The sequence below is a fragment of the Thalassophryne amazonica genome, chromosome 22, assembly GCF_902500255.1.
Source record: "Thalassophryne amazonica chromosome 22, fThaAma1.1, whole genome shotgun sequence".
In the NCBI taxonomy this organism is placed as follows: Eukaryota; Metazoa; Chordata; class Actinopteri; order Batrachoidiformes; family Batrachoididae; genus Thalassophryne; species Thalassophryne amazonica.
In genome coordinates, this window is record NC_047124.1 from 25587112 (window position 1) to 25605377 (window position 18266).

At 42.1% G+C, this 18266-nt stretch overlaps 1 protein-coding gene across 1 annotated transcript in view; it reads left to right on the forward strand.

Annotated features, from left to right (window-relative positions):
• The first annotated feature begins 1722 nt into the window (after positions 1 to 1722).
• Positions 1723 to 18266, forward strand: part of gpr37b (G protein-coupled receptor 37b) — a 28858-nt gene continuing 12314 nt past the window's right edge. Inside the window, exon 1 of the mRNA XM_034163304.1 lies at positions 1723 to 3223. Coding sequence (XP_034019195.1) covers positions 2240 to 3223 — 984 coding nt within the window. The 5' untranslated portion in view covers positions 1723 to 2239. The remainder of the gene's footprint in view (positions 3224 to 18266) is intronic.

An 18266-nucleotide genomic window follows, 5' to 3' on the forward strand; every position in this document is an offset into this window, starting at 1 on the left:
TGCGCTCATTGGGACCTTCAAAGGGGCAGAAATGTTTCTGTACCCTTCCCCAGATGTGTGCCTGGAGACAATCCTCTCTCTACGCGCACATAGAGACCACTTGGCTGTTATAATATAGACACATTTTGCAAGAAAAGGTTTGGATGTTCTGAGATTAAAAATCAAACTTGAAGAAAAAAATTCTACCAAATTTGCAGGAAACAACTCAGATCTTCTGAAATTATAAAGTTATACATTTTCAAGAAAAAAACTGGATAGTCTCAGATTGGCTTCTCAATTTTGCAAGAAAGAAAAACTCCATAATTAGCAAGAAATAGATTAGGTACACTCAGATTGTTAAGCCATAAATTTGCAATTTTACAAGAAAAAATATATTCTCAGATTAAAAATCTAACATGCAAAAAAAAAAAAAAAAAAAACACATTTGAAAGAAATAACTCAGATCTTATGAAATCATTAAGTCATAAACTTGCAAGAAAAAAAATTCTACGAAGGAAACTGATATTTACGACGGCATTTTAGGGCCACATTGATTTTTTTTTTTTAGACTTTGAGAATAAAGTAGTAATATTAAGAGAAAGTTGTAATTTTACGACAATAAAGACGTAATTTTACAAGAAAAAAATTGTAATTGTGAAAGAGGAAAAAAGCTTGATTCCAGAAATGAAACATTGACAGCACACAATACAGCCTCCGTGACTCGTCAAACTTCTATAAAACAGTTTTGCTTGTTAATAAACCCAAGTTTGAGGCACTGTTTAGTTAACTACTTCTAAGGCTGTTTAAAAAAAAAAAAACAAAAAAACACACACATTCTAGAGCTGCTTCCACGATAGTGTTAGCCTACGATAGCTGTGTGTCGGCCGGGAAAATTGTTTTTTCTCATAAAATTACGGCTTTATTCTCGTAATATTACAACTTTATTTTCAAAGTCTTAAAATTACGACTTTATTCTCGTAATATTACAACTTTATTTTCAAAGTCTTAAAATTACGACTTTATTCTCGTAATATTATGACTTTATTCTCGAAGTCTTAAAAAAAAAAAATCAATGTGGCCCTCAAACGTGGTCGTAGATATTCTCTGAAATTATATAGTCAGAAATTTTGTGAGAAAAAAATCATTGGGGGGAGGGGTCTTCACAGAACAATAACACTACTGCACTTTGCAGGTGCATAATGCGCCACATTGCAAATATGCACGCCGCAATAAGTTGAACAGTTATCATACTGTAATGTGTTTTGTTTTGTTTTTCTCATAAACTGATGATTTTATAATCTCAGAAAACATCCATTTTTTTCTTGTATATTTACCAGTTTAGATATTGAATTTGACCCAGTTTCAGAAAAATGATGCTTTGGGAAAGCTTGAAACACTGGGACAGAGGAATCTGTGCACTCTGCGCTTTGGCGGAAGTCTGCACTTCTCACCAAAGCTCTGGGTGCCATTCTAGTTTTTGTGACCAACATTTCCGACCTGTATCAATCAAGCAAAAACACAAATCGACTCTCCGCTCGCTGAGTTGCGCGTTTGATTCGGTGCTGGAGTCGTTCCGGCGCTGACGTGGCACAGCCGCCGTGTGCGTAAAAACCTCAAACCGGAGTGAAATCGGCCGGGGTGTTTTTTTTTTTTTTTTTTTTTTTTTTTTTTTAATGTGTTGGGGCGTGGCCGCCGGAGAGGCTGTAGCGAGCGCGTGCGGGGCGCCTCGGGGCTGCAGGATGCTCCGTGATGGATGAGGAGTGACAGATCGAGGTTAGCCGACAGGGGAGAGCGTTTTCTTCGAGGAGGAGACGCTGGACGCGGGACGTGGAGCGATCGTCACCCCTCCCCTCCCCTCCCCTCCTCTCTCTCTCTCTCTCTCTCTCTCTCTCTCTCTCCTGCGCGTGTGGGCTTCACCGCATTGACGCTGCTACTGCCAGCCGACCCAACCCCACACCGCAGAGAAAACACGCGGCCACAGACGCGTCTGGATAAAAGCGCACCTCCAAGCTTGGATGCGCAACAATCCCCACTCTTCTCCTCCGCTGTGGAACCCGCCATCGATCATGTCAACACTTCGGACGCGTGGCTGACTCCGTGCCTAGGCGCGCGCGCGCGCGCGCCGGCCCTGCAAGCAATTTGGATAGAAGTTTGCGGCGCTCGCGCGCCGTGGATGTGGCCGTTTCCCGCAGCTCCTCGCGCCGGTTTCCCCAGCGTGGGAAGGATGCGCTCGTGACGACCGGATCTGCGCCTGTGAACCATGCACATTCTGCCGCCACGGACTTTCCTCGTGTTATTAGCCCACGCGCACGTTTTACTCTCTGTGAGAAATCATGGAGACGCGCCAAGCAAAGAGAACGGCGACGGCGGCGCGTATTATGCGAGGATTTTCCACGGGTCACTCCAGAACAAAGCGCGAGAGCGCGCGCTCCTGGCCGGGTACGCCACAGGTGCGTCCTCGGCGGTGCCGCAGACGCAGCGCACCATCATCAGGGGGACGTTCAATTCCACGCGGCCCTGGAAGAGGGTCATCGCGGGGCAAACGAGGCGGATCGGACACAGCAAACGCGACTCCAACAGGACCGTGACGCCCGCGGAGGATCCCGCGCGGCACCACAATAAGAGGATAAAGTTGAATGGAGGTGTCAGCAGCACGGGGACGCCAGCAGGCGGGCACTACAATGCGGCTAAGCCCTCCTCAATGGACCGGGGAGACGGCGGAGGGGGAGCCGGGGAGAAGAAAGCCTGGAAGAGGGGGAGAAACCGACCCAACAAAAGCGCAGCGCCGCAGCCTCACGCGTCACCGTGGGAACCGTTCCCCAAGCCGGTGGCCCTCACCTCCACCGACCTGCCCTTCGCCCTCTTCACCAGGAGGGCCGACTTCTTCACTTTCAAAGAGGAGAACCCGTGGGACGCCACGCCGATCACGCCCCCGGGCTCGCAGGACTTCGGCGAGGAAATCAAGAACCCGTTTTATCCGGTGACCAGCGAGACTTACGGCGCGTACGCGATCACGTGCGTGTCCGGAGTTATTTTCCTGGTGGGGATAGCGGGAAACATCGCCATCCTGTGCATCGTGTGCCAGAACTATTACATGAAGAGCATCTCCAACTCGCTGCTGGCCAATCTGGCGGTTTGGGATTTTGTGCTCATCTTCTTCTGCCTGCCAATGGTGGTTTTTCACGAACTGACCAAGTCCTGGCTGCTGGGAGAGTTCACCTGCAAAGTGGTGCCCTATGTGGAGGTAACTATTCTATCACTGAAATCAGGAGAAGGGATCATTAGTACTGGTGTTGATCTTCAGATTCATGACCTGAATCAGATGAGGGTTTAGTATATTAGTGCAGCAGATAAGCGAAACAATCTTGCAAATGGTGATAAAAGCATCAAATTCGGCAGAAATACTCCTTAGACACTCCTCTTTTGAAAAAAACGACTGGCCTTGACTTTTCATTCGGTGGTCAGGTAGGGGTCAGTTGAGGAATTACACAGGTCAAAATTAAAAGATGCTCCAATCATATTGAAAAATATTCCACATTATTTGCCTGATCATAAAGATTCCAAAAAGGTATAATTTGGACTGTGATTGAATTCTATGGAGTTACGGGATAAAAACAGCAAAAATGGTGACAGAGGTCAGTGTCATTTTGTACAGGGGTCAAAAGTTAAAGTTGCTCCAATTTTGGTAAAAAAGTGATGCAAATTATTGGTTGAGCTAATAGGATTAATAAATGGAATAGTTTTGACAGTGTTGAATGCTTGGTCTCCAAAGTAAAGGTCAAACAAGGTCTACATCTGTTGGATTCTATGACATGTGACATATGTTACCCTGTAACGTGATAAGTAAGGATGATACATGGTCCATACTATTCCTTTTTAAAACCGTGTTACCTCCACTAGTAATTTGCATCACTTTTTACCTAAATTGGAGGAACTTTAACTTTTGACCCCTGTACAAAATTCATATGTTATATGAATGTCATATGTTATATGTCATATGTTTTTACGTCAGACATGCTTGAACCCTCGTGCGCATGCATGAGTTTTTCCACGCCTGTCGGTGACGTCATTCGCCTGTGAGCACTCCTTGTGGGAGGAGTCGTCCAGCCCCTCGTCGGAATTCCTTTGTCTGAGAAGTTGCTGAGAGACTGGCGCTTTGTTTGAACAAAATTTTTTCTAAACCTGTGAGACACATCGAAGTGGACACGGTTCGAAAAATTAAGCTGGTTTTCGGTGAAAATTTTAACGGCTGATGAGAGATTTTGAGGTGATACTGTCGCTTTAAGGACTTCCCACGGTGCGAGACGTCGCGCAGCGCTCTCAGGTGCCGTCGTCAGCCTGTTTCAAGCTGAAAACCTCCATATTTCAGGCTCTATTGATCCAGGACGTCGTGAGAGAACAGAGACGTTTCAGAAGAAGTCGGTTTCAGCATTTTATCTGGATATTCCACTGTTAAAGGAGATTTTTTTAATGAAAGACGTGCGGGCAGATTGCAGCGTCGGCTCGCAGCCGCTGCGACGCTCCGCCACAGGAAAAACACCTCCGTTGGAAGCCTTAAGGACAAGTTGGAACATGTCCAGCTGTTAAACAATTTCTCATATACTCACTCCACTGAAAGCCATCAAAAGCCACCTGGATTTTACAAATGGTTATCAACACGGAGGTGTTTTTCCTGTGCCGCCGCACCGCGTCGGCTGCGTCCCGACGTGCGGACCCGTCCGCACGTCTTTCATTAAAAAAATCTCCTTTAACAGTGGAATATCCGGATAAAATGCTGAAACCGACTTGTTCTGAAACTTCTCTGTTCTCTCACGACGTCCTGGATCAATAGAGCCTGAAATGCGGAGGTTTTCAGCTTGAAACAGGCTGACGACGGCGCCTGGGAGCGCTGCGCGACGTCTCGCTCCGTGGGAAGTCCTTAAAGCGACAGTATCACCTCAAAATCTCTCATCAGCCGTTAAAATTTTCACCGAAAACCAGCTTAATTTTTCGAACCGTGTCCACTTCGATGTGTCTCACAGGTTTAGAAAAAATTTTGTTCAAACAAAGCGCCAGTCTCTCAGCAACTTCTCAGACAAAGGAATTCCGACGAGGGGCTGGACGACTCCTCCCACAAGGAGTGCTCACAGGCGAATGACGTCACCGACAGGCGTGGAAAAACTCATGCATGCGCACGAGGGTTCAAGCATGTCTGACGTAAAAACATATGAATGAAATCCATATAGTTTTTGAAAAAAATAAAAAGGACCTATACTTTATGGACAGCCCTCTTATATTTGAGCATCTGTGGATTAGAGAAGATTCAGGATGAATTCAAACTTGTGCACCCATTTTTTAAGTCATTAATTACGTATCCTGTACAATCATTCCACCCGGCAAAAGAACAGTCCAAAGCCCAACATTACTATGAGATCCAAACCCAATCTCACGGAAAGTTCATGTTTCATTTTCGTGACTGTATCACAAAATTAGCGGTGACATGGGGAGCACTGGGGTTAAGGTTAGGGTTAAAACAAGACCGCATCACGAAAATGTGACGCACTTTGTGACGGTATCGTGAAAAAAAAGCGTGAAACTGGGTTGGACATTCATGCCCATGATGACTGTATGTAAACTTCTGACCACAACTGTATGTTGTTTTTTTGCATTGCCATTCACTGTTGGCGGGGGGGGGGGGGGGGGGGGATACGTGGCTGGGTGCACTCTAAGAAATGAAACAGGGGTTTTTAAATTTAATTAATACTGTTACTTTCAATATACTTGCAATTGTTAATTTTAGGGATTTAAGTAATAATGTTTCATTTGATTTAATTAATTTCAACTACAATATTGTTTTGCACTTAATTGAGAATGTTATGTGGAAAAGTTATCTTAACTTTATCAATTAAATTCAACATTTTATTTCTTAGAGTGTGCCTTCAAAAATGTTGGTTGATTGAATTTAAGAAAAGTCGAGCAAACTTTTATATCAGCGCTCTTTGATTGTTGGTGCAAATTTGGGCGTCGCAGCTCGTTGTTGAGCTCAAAATTCGCTACTCTCACAGCGAATATTCTACCTACTACCTCCTTGGTGAAAATCTATGCAAGGACCACACAGTCCTGCCTCATGCGCCTTAACTGGCCCCCGGGCCACCACTTTGAGACCTCTGATTTGCATAAAAGTCATATGTTTTATAGCAGTGCCTACAGGTATTACTGCTTCCTACAGGGATAACAGATGGTAAAGAAGGCTCAGGCAGAATTATCTCCATCATCTGCAGCAATCCTCATAATCTGCAGCACTTTTGCTTATTAAACGACACTTTGGATTCCCGAATCCACGGATTTTTAGTGTCGCGTTTCAGGTTTTTTAAGGCCAGTGTGACCAGAGAGTCGCTGCTGCAGTTTGTGAGCCATTAACAAAGATACTGTTTGTCACTTGGCACCTGGTGCCAGAGAGTGAGAGAGCCTCACCTCAGCCTCGAGGCATGCAGACAAGGCACACACACACACACACACCAAGATGTAAGGCAACAGCACACCATCTTCACTCACATATATCAGGAACACAAAGGTTGCAGCGGGATTTATCCTCCCAGTCCACGCTTCTCCGCCTGATTTCTGTAAAGAGACACCAGTAGGTTGCACTCACTGTTTTCATTTAATCGTGCATTCCCTTTGTGTGTGATTACCGCAATTACACCAAAGTCAGCTTTGACCAAAGTTGAACGCCTTTTGTGTAGAAGAGGAGCTCCCGCCTGACCTATATTAGACAGCTCTCCTCACAGATCACAAAAAAGAGAGAGAGAGACCACATGGAGCCTTATTTTGGGCTACAACATCAGTTTGACTCCAAATCGGAAAAATGATGGATCTTGGCAGCGGCGGCGGTGAGGGAGCTCGGCCAGAGGAGGAAAGAGATTGTAAACAAAACCAGGAGAGCCAGAAGTGACTGGATTCCGAGAGAAAGGCAAAGTGACACTGGCTCGGCGGCGAGCCAGATGAGCTCTGTCCTGACCCCGCCCCCTCCACAAAGCAAACAGGGAAGCCTCGTTCCTCTCCTTATGAGACATTGGATTTGGTGCAACAGGCTCAATTTGCATGTCATTTCCGAGACCAACAAACATTTTTAATGAGGTTTTGGTAGAACAGGCTTGCAGCATCTTGGTTAAAATACGGCTCCTTGTGCTATCCGGCGAGAAGGTCATCCCAAAGACGTCAAATCACAATGCTTTGTTAGACGCCTTGCAGCACAAACAAAGGTGGATCAAAGGTGCACGGAATGTCACATGTGAGGAAATTAATGACTGCAGCAAGCTGGTCATGTGATGTTTTCATGGTATCGATTAGGTGACAGGGAGGTGATGGTCTAGAGGTTAAGCGTTGGGCTTGAGACCAGAGGGTCCTCGGTTCAAACCCCATCTTGACTGGAAAATCACTAAGGATGCTTGGGCAAAGTCCTTAATCCCAAATTGCTCCCGGTGTGAGCACCTTGCATGGCAGCACCCTGACATCGGTATGCGAGTGTGTTTGTCAGGATAACCTGACACCATTCATTTATGAAAAGCACCGCCCACTATGTAAAAATATTTATTAGTCAAACCCCCAAACAAAAGTCTTAGCTTGTTTGGAAACTCCTGGAAGGGCAGGCGTCCTCAGGCTTGATTTGTCCCGCCCAGTTCACACTGGTCTTGCCTATGCTCAGCTCAGTCTCACTTTTTTCATGATACCGTCACAAAATTAATCACATTTTTGTGACATGGTCAAATTTAAGCCCCTTCTCACCGGGCCAATGTAGAGTTGCGTAATGTGGAGTACCGACTACACTGAGCTTATGCAACCCTACATGGCAATATGCTGAGAGACGCAAAGGGGTCCGTGAAATGGGTGCAAAACATTAAATGTTTAATTTTTTCACAGAATTTCGGCATATAGCACCGGATGCAGTGCTCTATGCAAGTCTACGCAACATTGTGCTACTGTACACCATGCTTCCACAATTGTGTGGTACCCTACGCCAGTCCGATAAAAAATCCTTTTAGGTGTTTTTTTTATTATTATTATTTATCAGTACACACTTGCATTGCTAGATTTTATTCATCCTGCTGGATTCTGTTGAACATTGCTGGCAGTGAAGCTTCAAAACCACAGAAGAGGAAACTATATTGTGATATCATCATGAAAAAGTAACATTTCATCATGGTATCATGAACGAATAGATCAAGTCACTTTTCTTGATTCCATAATGAACTAGCATTAGATGGGGTTACTATGCTCCACCTCTTTACCCATTTATGGATTGTTGGGAGTTCCATAGTGTTAGGCGCTGCCCAATTTAAGATCCAAACCTGTCTAAAAAAAGCTAGCAATGATGTCATGGAGGGTTTGACCAGCATACAAGGTCTGTTAGAAAAGTATCGGACCTTTTTATTTTTTTCAAAAACCATATGGATTTGAATCACGTGTGATTGCATCAGCCAAGCTTGAACCTTCGTGCGCATGCGTGAGTTTTTTCACGCCTGTCGGTTGGGTCATTCGCCTGTGAGCAGGCTTTGAGTGAGCAGTGGTTCACCCCTCTCGTCGGATTTTTATTGCGAATAAATGTCTGAACGATTTGGAGCTTTGTGCATGAGCTGGACATGCCAGAACATGTCCTGTGAGGCTTCATCATGGAGTTGCTTTGCGCCATGCAGCTCCGTCGCGACGCGCGGAATTCCTCCGCACGTCTGTCTCAATGTGCCGAAAAAGTGCTGATGTCCACGTCTTCTGCAATTCCTGTGCTAGTCAGACGACGTCCCGGATCAACACAGCGTCCAGTTTGGAAATAAACGGCACATTCCACTGTTACAGGAGTTTTTGTCATGGAAAGAGGAGTGGAGGAATTCCGTGCGTCGCAACGGAGCTGCATGGCGCAAAGCAACGCCGTGATGAAGCCTCACAGGACATGTTGGGGCATGTCCAGCTCATGCACAATTTCTCGGATAGTCACATGACTGAAAAGCCGTCTGAAAGCCATCTGAAAGCCGTCCTGTGAGACCAACACGGAGGTGGTTTTGTACCGCGTCATGAGCGGCATGGTGGCGCATCCCTCCGCTCCTCTTTCCATGAAAAAAAACTCCTGTAACAGTGGAATGTGCCGAAAAAGTGCTGATGTCCACGCCTTCTGCCTTTTTGTGGAAGTCAGACGATGTCCATGATCAACAAAGCCTTCATGTTGGAAATGATCTGGTTGATTCAGTGGGGTCTGAGCCTGTCGATCGGCGCTCGGAGCGCGCCGCGCTCTCAGACGCTGTGGGCGGTCTTTAAACCGGCTGGAGCACTCCTTAATCTGTGTAATCCCCATAAAATCGTCCCTGAAAGCCATCTGAATTTTCCGAATGGCGTCCACCGGGAGGTCTCTCAGTTTCTGGAAAAATTTGATGCAGCAAAGCTCCAAATCGTTCAGACATTTATTAGCAATAAAAATCCGACGAGAGGGGTGGATCACTGCTCACACAAAGCCTGCTCACAGGTGAATGACGCAACCGACAGGCGTGAAAAAACTCACACATGCGCACGAAGGTTCAAGCTTGGCTGATGCAATCACACGTGATTCAAATCCATATGGTTTTTGAAAAAAATTAAAAGGTCCGATACTTTTCTAACAGACCTCGTATATACAATCTATGTGCGTGTCACTGGTAATGCATCAGATTCAAGTAGCACGCTGCACGGATTCTCCCAGTCACATCCACAGAAGGTGAGAAATCCTTCACAGTTGTCTGGATGTCTTGGCGGCTTCCCTCACTAGTCTCAGTTTTTGAGAACTGCAGGATAATGTGTAGAATTTATAAATTATTGCTTGTTACATGTACATCTGGCACAGTGTGGGTGGATATAAGTTTTCAAAAGTGCCGCAGTACAGACTTAATAACCAGTGTGAGCTGAGTGGTTGGAATCATATTAAGTTTCTACTTTGGGACTACTTTGCAATTGCGCATTTCGGTGCCGTGCATGCACTTCCCTTAAGATAAAATCAGGTCCAATGTGTGTTCAGTGGTTACATGTGTCAAACCGGGCGAGTGAGTAACGCACCCTGGGGCTCTCTCTCTCTCTCTCTCTCTGTGGAGCATTCAGCCAAACACACAGACACGCACACTCTCATGCACACATGCACACCCTATGGGTTGACTTTACTCGTCACTTAACCCACATTCAGTCATCAAGGGATATTAGCATTTGGCCTGAAAATACGACAGTTACATATATAGACGTGCCCGCGCGCACGGGTGCGTGCATGCACAGGGAGAAAGGTAGCTGCTTTGTTTGCTCCTAAGTGAGGCGCATTAGCCCGATGCTGTATTTAATAACCAGTGTTGCGTTCAAGTATTCATCAGTGTTGTAATTTCTAAACCTCAAAGACAAAGTAGTTTTTAGATAATAAGTGCAACAAAGCAGAGAAATCCTGCACGGGGCTTGTGCATGACGTCTCTGAGTAGTGACGGACAGAGTGCCACAATCAGGCAACACTAATAGCCAATAATTGCATTTCGCATCTGGTGGTCAATTAGGTTTAGACTTGAAAGTAGGTGACGGTCACTAATTACCAATACAGTCAGTCACAGGGGAAATTGTGTCATTTGTCAAGGTTGATTTAGGGGGAAGCTACTGTGAAGGATTTGTTTCCAGGACTCTATTGCTACTTACCGCTAAGTAAATATAATTATAAGCCATCTAAAAAGCAGAATAATGAGGTTGGATGGCAATCATTGTGTTGCTTTAGTAGGGACGGCTTTCTGGTAGAGTAGCAAAGGACTTTAAAAAAAGTCCATAAAACCACGAAGCAGTAGGCACAAGTTGGCCTGTACCCAGTTTCTCCAGTCGTATCCAAAGAAGCTAGCAATGCCTTTAGCTTTGTTGCGGGAAGCTCTCGTTAGTTTTATGATTTGTTTACAATCAATGTTTTTGAAGTTACCCTGATTGAAAAAATAATAATAATAATACATTACAATTCAGAGTGCGCATGGCTCAAACAATACACATCCACATACTTGGACACAATACTTTTTTTTATTGTGGAATGTGTTGATTCAGTGTGATATGATGCAATCCAATCAAATTCTTTGTTTAATGTAGACATTTATTTTCCAAAATAAATTGTGGCATTGCTTACCTTGAAATACATATTTCATCAAGAACCACAGACCTCCTTTGGGTTTTTACTACTGTGCTGCTGCAAGTTGGCACAGCCTCTGGTTGTCTTTTGTTCACCACTGGGGGCAGCGTCACATCCAGTAACAGAAAGTGTGACATAGAAGAAGCCAGCTGTTTTTAGCATAGCATAAATAGCATAAGTATTAAACTGTCAACTGAACATAAAGTTCAATCTGGTACTTTTATCCATAATAGTGCCGACCACTAGCAAACAAGATGATTTAGTTTGACATTCTTGTAACTCATTTCACATCAACCTTTAAACTGTTACAAGAGTTTGATGTGGAAATTGCTGTGCAATGGCTTCACTCAGTCAATTTTTAATCTCAGAATCAAATCATTGACTGGTTCGTAGATTGATTCATTGATTCAGCCAGTCCGTGGCAAGCCTGGCGACCAGGGTGTTCGCTGGCAGGCCCTCCATCCAGGCCCAGCTCCAGACAGGGAGCCTGGGCTTCCTCCGGGACTGGTCACGTTCCCTCTGCCTGGTTTATACATGGAGTCTTTGTGAACCACTCTTAGTCTTGCCCCTTGTCTGAGACCAATTTGCCATGAAAGACCCAACCAGGAGCATGAAGACTCCAGACATCACAGCTGTCAGGTTCATAGGGACACACAAACCTCTTCACCATGATATGGTGATGGTTCCCAGAGAAAGAATACCCTCTAATGACTCCTTTTCCCTTTAGTCTGGATGAAGGTTGTTCCTAGAATTTCCCGTATAGGCTTTGTCTCAGCAAAGGTCATTGATGTCAAATGCAAAAAATTGATGTTTTTTACTCTGATTTGCACCAAACGTGGCACACACGTAAGGGTAAGGTCTGCAATTTCCCAGGCAAAGACAGAGTTGCCAAAAGGCCAATCACTGGAATCATGACAATTATCACCAAAGATCAAAATCGAATGCATTCACACGGATTTGCACCAAACTTGACTTACATAAGGAGGTCCATTCCAGAACTACCCAACAAAGTCAAATTTGCCAAAGGTCAATCATTGGGCTCAAGGTCATTGGGACAAAGGACAAAATTTCAGTTTTTCCACTTGGATTTGTATGAGACTTGGCACACAGACATTGAGGTGGGTTCGGGAATTGCCCAGCAAAGTCAAATTTGCCAAAGGTCGGTCATTCCCTGTGTGATTATTGGAAAACTGCTCCTCTATGCTCTTGCTGATCTCTACCAAACTTGTTCCATCAGGGAAGATTGACCCCATAATTGCTCTTGAGGTAATTTTAGCGAAGATCAAACTTAAAGTTCTTTTTCAACCCAATTTCAACCCATATATCATCATGTACATGGGTCCACTTTGTACCAACATTTAAATATCTAGACTCCATCGTGTCTAACACTGGGGATCTCAAGCCAGAGGTTGACTGACGCCAAGCCCTGGCAGCCATCATAATGCAGTTCCTGTGGAGATCTGTGTGGTGGCCCCAGTACATCTCTCCAGGCACCAAGCTCCAGGTCTAAAATGCCCCGTTCTCATATATAGCTCAGAAGCCTGGCCACTCAGCAACACCCTGACAGCCAGACTTGATGCTTTTTACCCCAGAGCCCTCAGGAAGGTGAAGGCATTGCCTGGTTCCAACACATATTCAACCACGCTTTGAGAGAAGACCCAACAGCTCCCAGCGATCCACCATGCAGCAGTGCGGCTGCATGTGGTATGGTCATATCATCTGCCTGCCCATGGAACATCCAACATGGTCCATTCTGGACTTTGACCCCCAACAAGCTGGCTGGAGGTGATCCAGAGGCTTCCCTCACACCCGCTGGCTGGATGTAATAGCCTGAGACCTCAGAACCTGTAATGTGACCCTGACCCAACCACAGAACATCGGCTATGATGGACCCAGATGGAGACATCTGGTTTCCATGGTTGGCTCCATGTGCCCAACCACTAACTAACCAACTTGCCCATTTTGGACCAAAAGTAGCCCACAACTAAGGTCGACTGTAGAATAGCTTTGGCAATGTCATCCAGAGCAATTCATCCCTAAACAAACAGCACTGCTACTGCTGCTGTTGTGCATTTGGACCATAACGACCTGTATTTATTAATATCAATGCCGTACGGCTAAATTGTGCTTTTCATATTTCACAATATTGCATTCGTTCTGAAAGGACCAAAACTCCAGGTAGCATTTTGTGTTTTTACTACATTTTTCTGGGTTGAGGTCACTCATAAAATCCATAGTTATTGATTCTTTAACTGGCCTGAAGTAACGGTGTGGGCTGCCTTTGGTTGCTATGGCACAGTGGGCTTCACAAGCCAGAGCGAGCGAGACAGAGAGAGAGAGAGAGAGAGAGAGACAAAGAAAGAGAGAGAGAGAGAGAGCGAGAGGCTGCTCCGAGGGCCTGAGGTAGACTGATGCATCGTGCTGAAATTGGCAGTAATGGCGAGACATACATCAGCTTGACACTTCCACATTCCCTGACATTGCATTGTTTCGATGCACACATGCACTTTTCAACGTGCACTGGCTGCTGAAGTGTCCTAGTGCACATGTGCGTGTTAGTGCACACTTTTAAGGAAGTAAGAATTGCAGCATACTTGAGAAATGGACAAGAATATGATGCCAGTTCACAGGAACAGGCTCAATCATGTGCACATTTGTGTTTCTAATTTATTCTATTCAATGAATTTAAGCGTTTTTGAAAGTAAAGCCCCGTTCGGACTTTCACCAACATGCATCACGATAGGTCGCATTCTATAATGGTGATAAGGTGGCGTGTGACGATCACGGTGGCTAACGAATGTGCTCAAACTGCATCTTTCTAATTTCCCTAATCCAGCCAGTATTCAGTAACCATCCAGAAGGGGGCAGGTATGTCTATGGGATACTACACAGGGAAAAGTTGCTTTTTTCAGTTGAGCCAGTGATCAAAGTTAAACACCAAACTAATCACTTCATCCCCATCATGTGCTCTTTTAAGTTGGTGACTTACAAGAAGGCAGTATTTATTGTTTTTGAGTTATTGCTTACACATGCCGGCTGGACTCGACTAACTCACTCATTCATCTATATTTTTGCAGTACAAACTCTACACTGTAACCATTACAGGGTATAAGCTGGTGAATTATTACTTTTGTTTTATACTGTTCTTGATCAAGAACACACTGGTTTAAGGTGTCCAGTTAAAATACATATGAAATGGTTTTAACAGCTCTAAACCAATGATATTGTTATGGATTTAATGATTTAATGTGAATTAAAGGATGTACTTTTTAGCCGTTCTTCAGAGAACACACTGGATTAAAACACTGGTTTTATCAACTCCAACTCAATGGCAAAATGTTTTCAACAAAATTTATTATTATGAATTGTCAGTCATCTGGTTTTAAACTGTTCACAGCATCAGTTATGAGCTGGTTTTTAACAACTCTAAACCAATGGCAAAATGTAAAATACATTAAATCTAGTGGATTTTCAGGAATCTGGTTTTAAACCATTATTTGAAGAACAAATTGATTTAAAGTGTTGTAAAATCAAGGATGAACTTGTTTTAACAACTCAAGCAATGGTAAAATGTTTCAAGCTTGAGTTAATCTAGTAAATTATTAAACTGTGTATCACCAAATAACAGTTTAAAGTGTTGTAAACTCCGTTATGAACTGGTTCCAGCAATGGTAAAATGCTTCAAACTTGAGTTAATTTAGTGAATTATCAGTCAGCTGGTCTTAAACTGTTAATCACCAAAGAACAGTTGTAAGTGTTGTAAATTCAGTTATGAACTGGGTTCAACAAGTGTTAACCAATGGTAAAATGTTTCAAACTTGAGTTAATCTAGTGAATTATCAGTCATCTGGCTTTAAACTGTTAATCACCAAAGAACATTTGGATTTAAAATGTTGTAAAGTGAGTAATGAACTGGTTTTAACAACTGCAAACCAATGGTAAAATATTTTAAAATAGATGACTTTTTTTAACCTAGTGATTTTGTTTTAAACTGGCACCAAAGAATACTGCAGTTTAAAGTGTTGCAACGTCAGTTATGAATTAGTTTAAACAACTCTTAACCAATGGCAAAATGTTTTAAACTTCAGTTAATTTAGTGAATTATTAAAGTGTGTATCACTGAACAAGTTAAAGTGTTATAAATTCAGTTATGAACTGGTTTCAGCAAGTGTTAATGGTAAAATGTTTCAAACTTGAGTTAATCTGGTGAATTATCAGACATCTGTTTTTAAACTGTTTATCACCAAATATTTGGATTTAAAGTGTTGAAAAGTAAGTAATGAACTGGTTTTAACAACTGCAAACCAGTGGTAAAATATTTTAAAATAATTACTTTTTTACTTATCAGTAATGTTGTTTGAAACTGGCACCAAAGAATGGTGCAGTTTAAAGTGTTGCAAAGCCAGTTATTAACTGGGGTTAACAACTCTTAACCAATGGCAAAATATTTTAAACTAGATTTAATCTAGTGAAATATCAGACATCTGCTTTTAAACTGTTTATCACCAAAGAAAATTTGGATTTAAAATGTTGTAAAGTGAGTAATGAACTGGTTTTAACAACTGCAAACCAATGGTAAAATATTTTAAAATAGATTACTTTTTTACTTATCAGTAATGTTGTTTGAAACTGGCACCAAAGAATGGTGCAGTTTAAAGTGTTGCAAAGCCAGTTATTAACTGGGGTTAACAACTCTTAACCAATGGCAAAATATTTTAAACTAGATTTAATCTAGTGAAATATCAGACATCTGCTTTTAAACTGTTTATCACCAAAGAAAATTTGGATTTAAAATGTTGTAAAGTGAGTAATGAACTGGTTTTAACAACTGCAAACCAATGGTAAAATATTTTAAAATAGATTACTTTTTTACTTATCAGTAATGTTGTTTGAAACTGGCACCAAAGAATGGTGCAGTTTAAAGTGTTGCAAAGCCAGTTATTAACTGGGGTTAACAACTCTTAACCAATGGCAAAATATTTTAAACTAGATTTAATCTAGTGAAATATCAGACATCTGCTTTTAAACTGTTTATCACCAAAGAAAATTTGGATTTAAAATGTTGTAAAGTGAGTAATGAACTGGTTTTAACAACTGCAAACCAATGGTAAAATATTTTAAAATAGATTACTTTTTTACTTATCAGTAATGTTGTTTGAAACTGGCACCAAAGAATGGTGCAGTTTAAAGTGTTGCAAAGCCAGTTATTAACTGGGGTTAACAACTCTTAACCAATGGCAAAATATTTTAAACTAGATTTAATCTAGTGAAATATCAGACATCTGCTTTTAAACTGTTTATCACCAAAGAAAATTTGGATTTAAAATGTTGTAAAGTGAGTAATGAACTGGTTTTAACAACTGCAAACCAATGGTAAAATATTTTAAAATAGATTACTTTTTTACTTATCAGTAATGTTGTTTGAAACTGGCACCAAAGAATGGTGCAGTTTAAAGTGTTGCAAAGCCAGTTATTAACTGGGGTTAACAACTCTTAACCAATGGCAAAATATTTTAAACTAGATTTAATCTAGTGAAATATCAGACATCTGCTTTTAAACTGTTTATCACCAAAGAAAATTTGGATTTAAAATGTTGAAAAGTGAGTAATGAACTGGTTTTAACAACTGCAAACCAATGGTAAAATATTTTAAAATAGATTACTTTTTTACTTATCAGTAATGTTGTTTGAAACTGGCACCAAAGAATGGTGCAGTTTAAAGTGTTGCAAAGCAAATTATTAACTGGGGTTAACAACTCTTAACCAACAGCAAAATATTTTAAGCTAGATTTAATCTAGTCAGTCTGGTTTACTTATGGGATCAACGGGCAATGAAAATAATTGTTTGACACAGTCCTTCTTCACTAGATATTCTGATAATATCAGTTATTTGATTATTTTTTCCTGTCATTGCCCACATCTGTTGTGGTGTCTGTAGGTATACACACACACACACACACACACACACACACACACACACACACACACACACACACACACACACACACACACACACACACACACACACACAGGGGTGCGTTGGTCCTCCAGATGGGTAACTGATCACCGCCTGCAGGCTGATCTTTCTCGCCCTCTTGTTCTCTCTCTGCATCAGCTCTCTGTGATTAGACGTGAGCCTCGGAGACAAACGTTTGTGCTCAGAATTAGACTTATTCACCAGAATCACACACACTTGCATTATGCACACAAATTGCAATTGCACACGCTCGAGCGAGTGTCATCCCCATTACACACCCTGTCGTAAAAAGCACGCAGAGGATCGTTAATTGGAAGATATGTAAATTATTCCACATATGTAATTAGTGCTCCTCCATAATGCATGACTGTTGGTCCACTAGGTCCACTAGTTACTGAGTAGGTTGTGTTTTGCATGATGAGACAGTCACACACACAACAGCTTGTTCAAAAAAAACAAACAAAAAAAAAAAAACAGAAGATGCTTGTTGCTGGATGACAGACAAATTGATAATTATAAATTTAAAAAATAATTCAATGGAATGTTAATTGTCAGAATTATGAACTAAGTTCTCGTGGAACAGAACGGGGGAGACAGATGTGTGGAACTATTGCGTGTTTTGCATTTTATGATAAAAGCACAAAATTTTCCACAGACATTGTTATAATAAAAAAATTACATATGACAAACTCCATTTTTTTTTTTTTTTTTTTTTTTTTTACTAGTTTTCGTGGCTGGAATGGATTTAGCATGTAAGCAAACAGAAAATGACATTTCATTTGTGTCTGTATGACATATGAAGTGTCATTACTTCCAACAATGAAACTGGAGGCGGTCATGTTTTAGCCCGTTTTTTTGTTTGTTTGTGAACAGCCTGGAGCCCACAATTTTTCATATATCATTATTAAATTTTTACTTAAGATTCATAACCTGATAGGCAAGAACTGATTCAATGGTGAAGGTCACAGGTCAAAGGGCAATGTCAGGAAAATCTTGGAAAATTAGAAAAATCCCATCTTTTAATAATGAACAAATTTTCAAAAATTCATAACTGTCAAAAAAATATAAAAATTTCTTTCATATTTGAGCATGTTATGTAGGATGGTATCCTTTATTGCCTGACAAAGTTTGATCCAGATTACAGATTTCATGGCCACTTAAATTTAAGATTGAAAA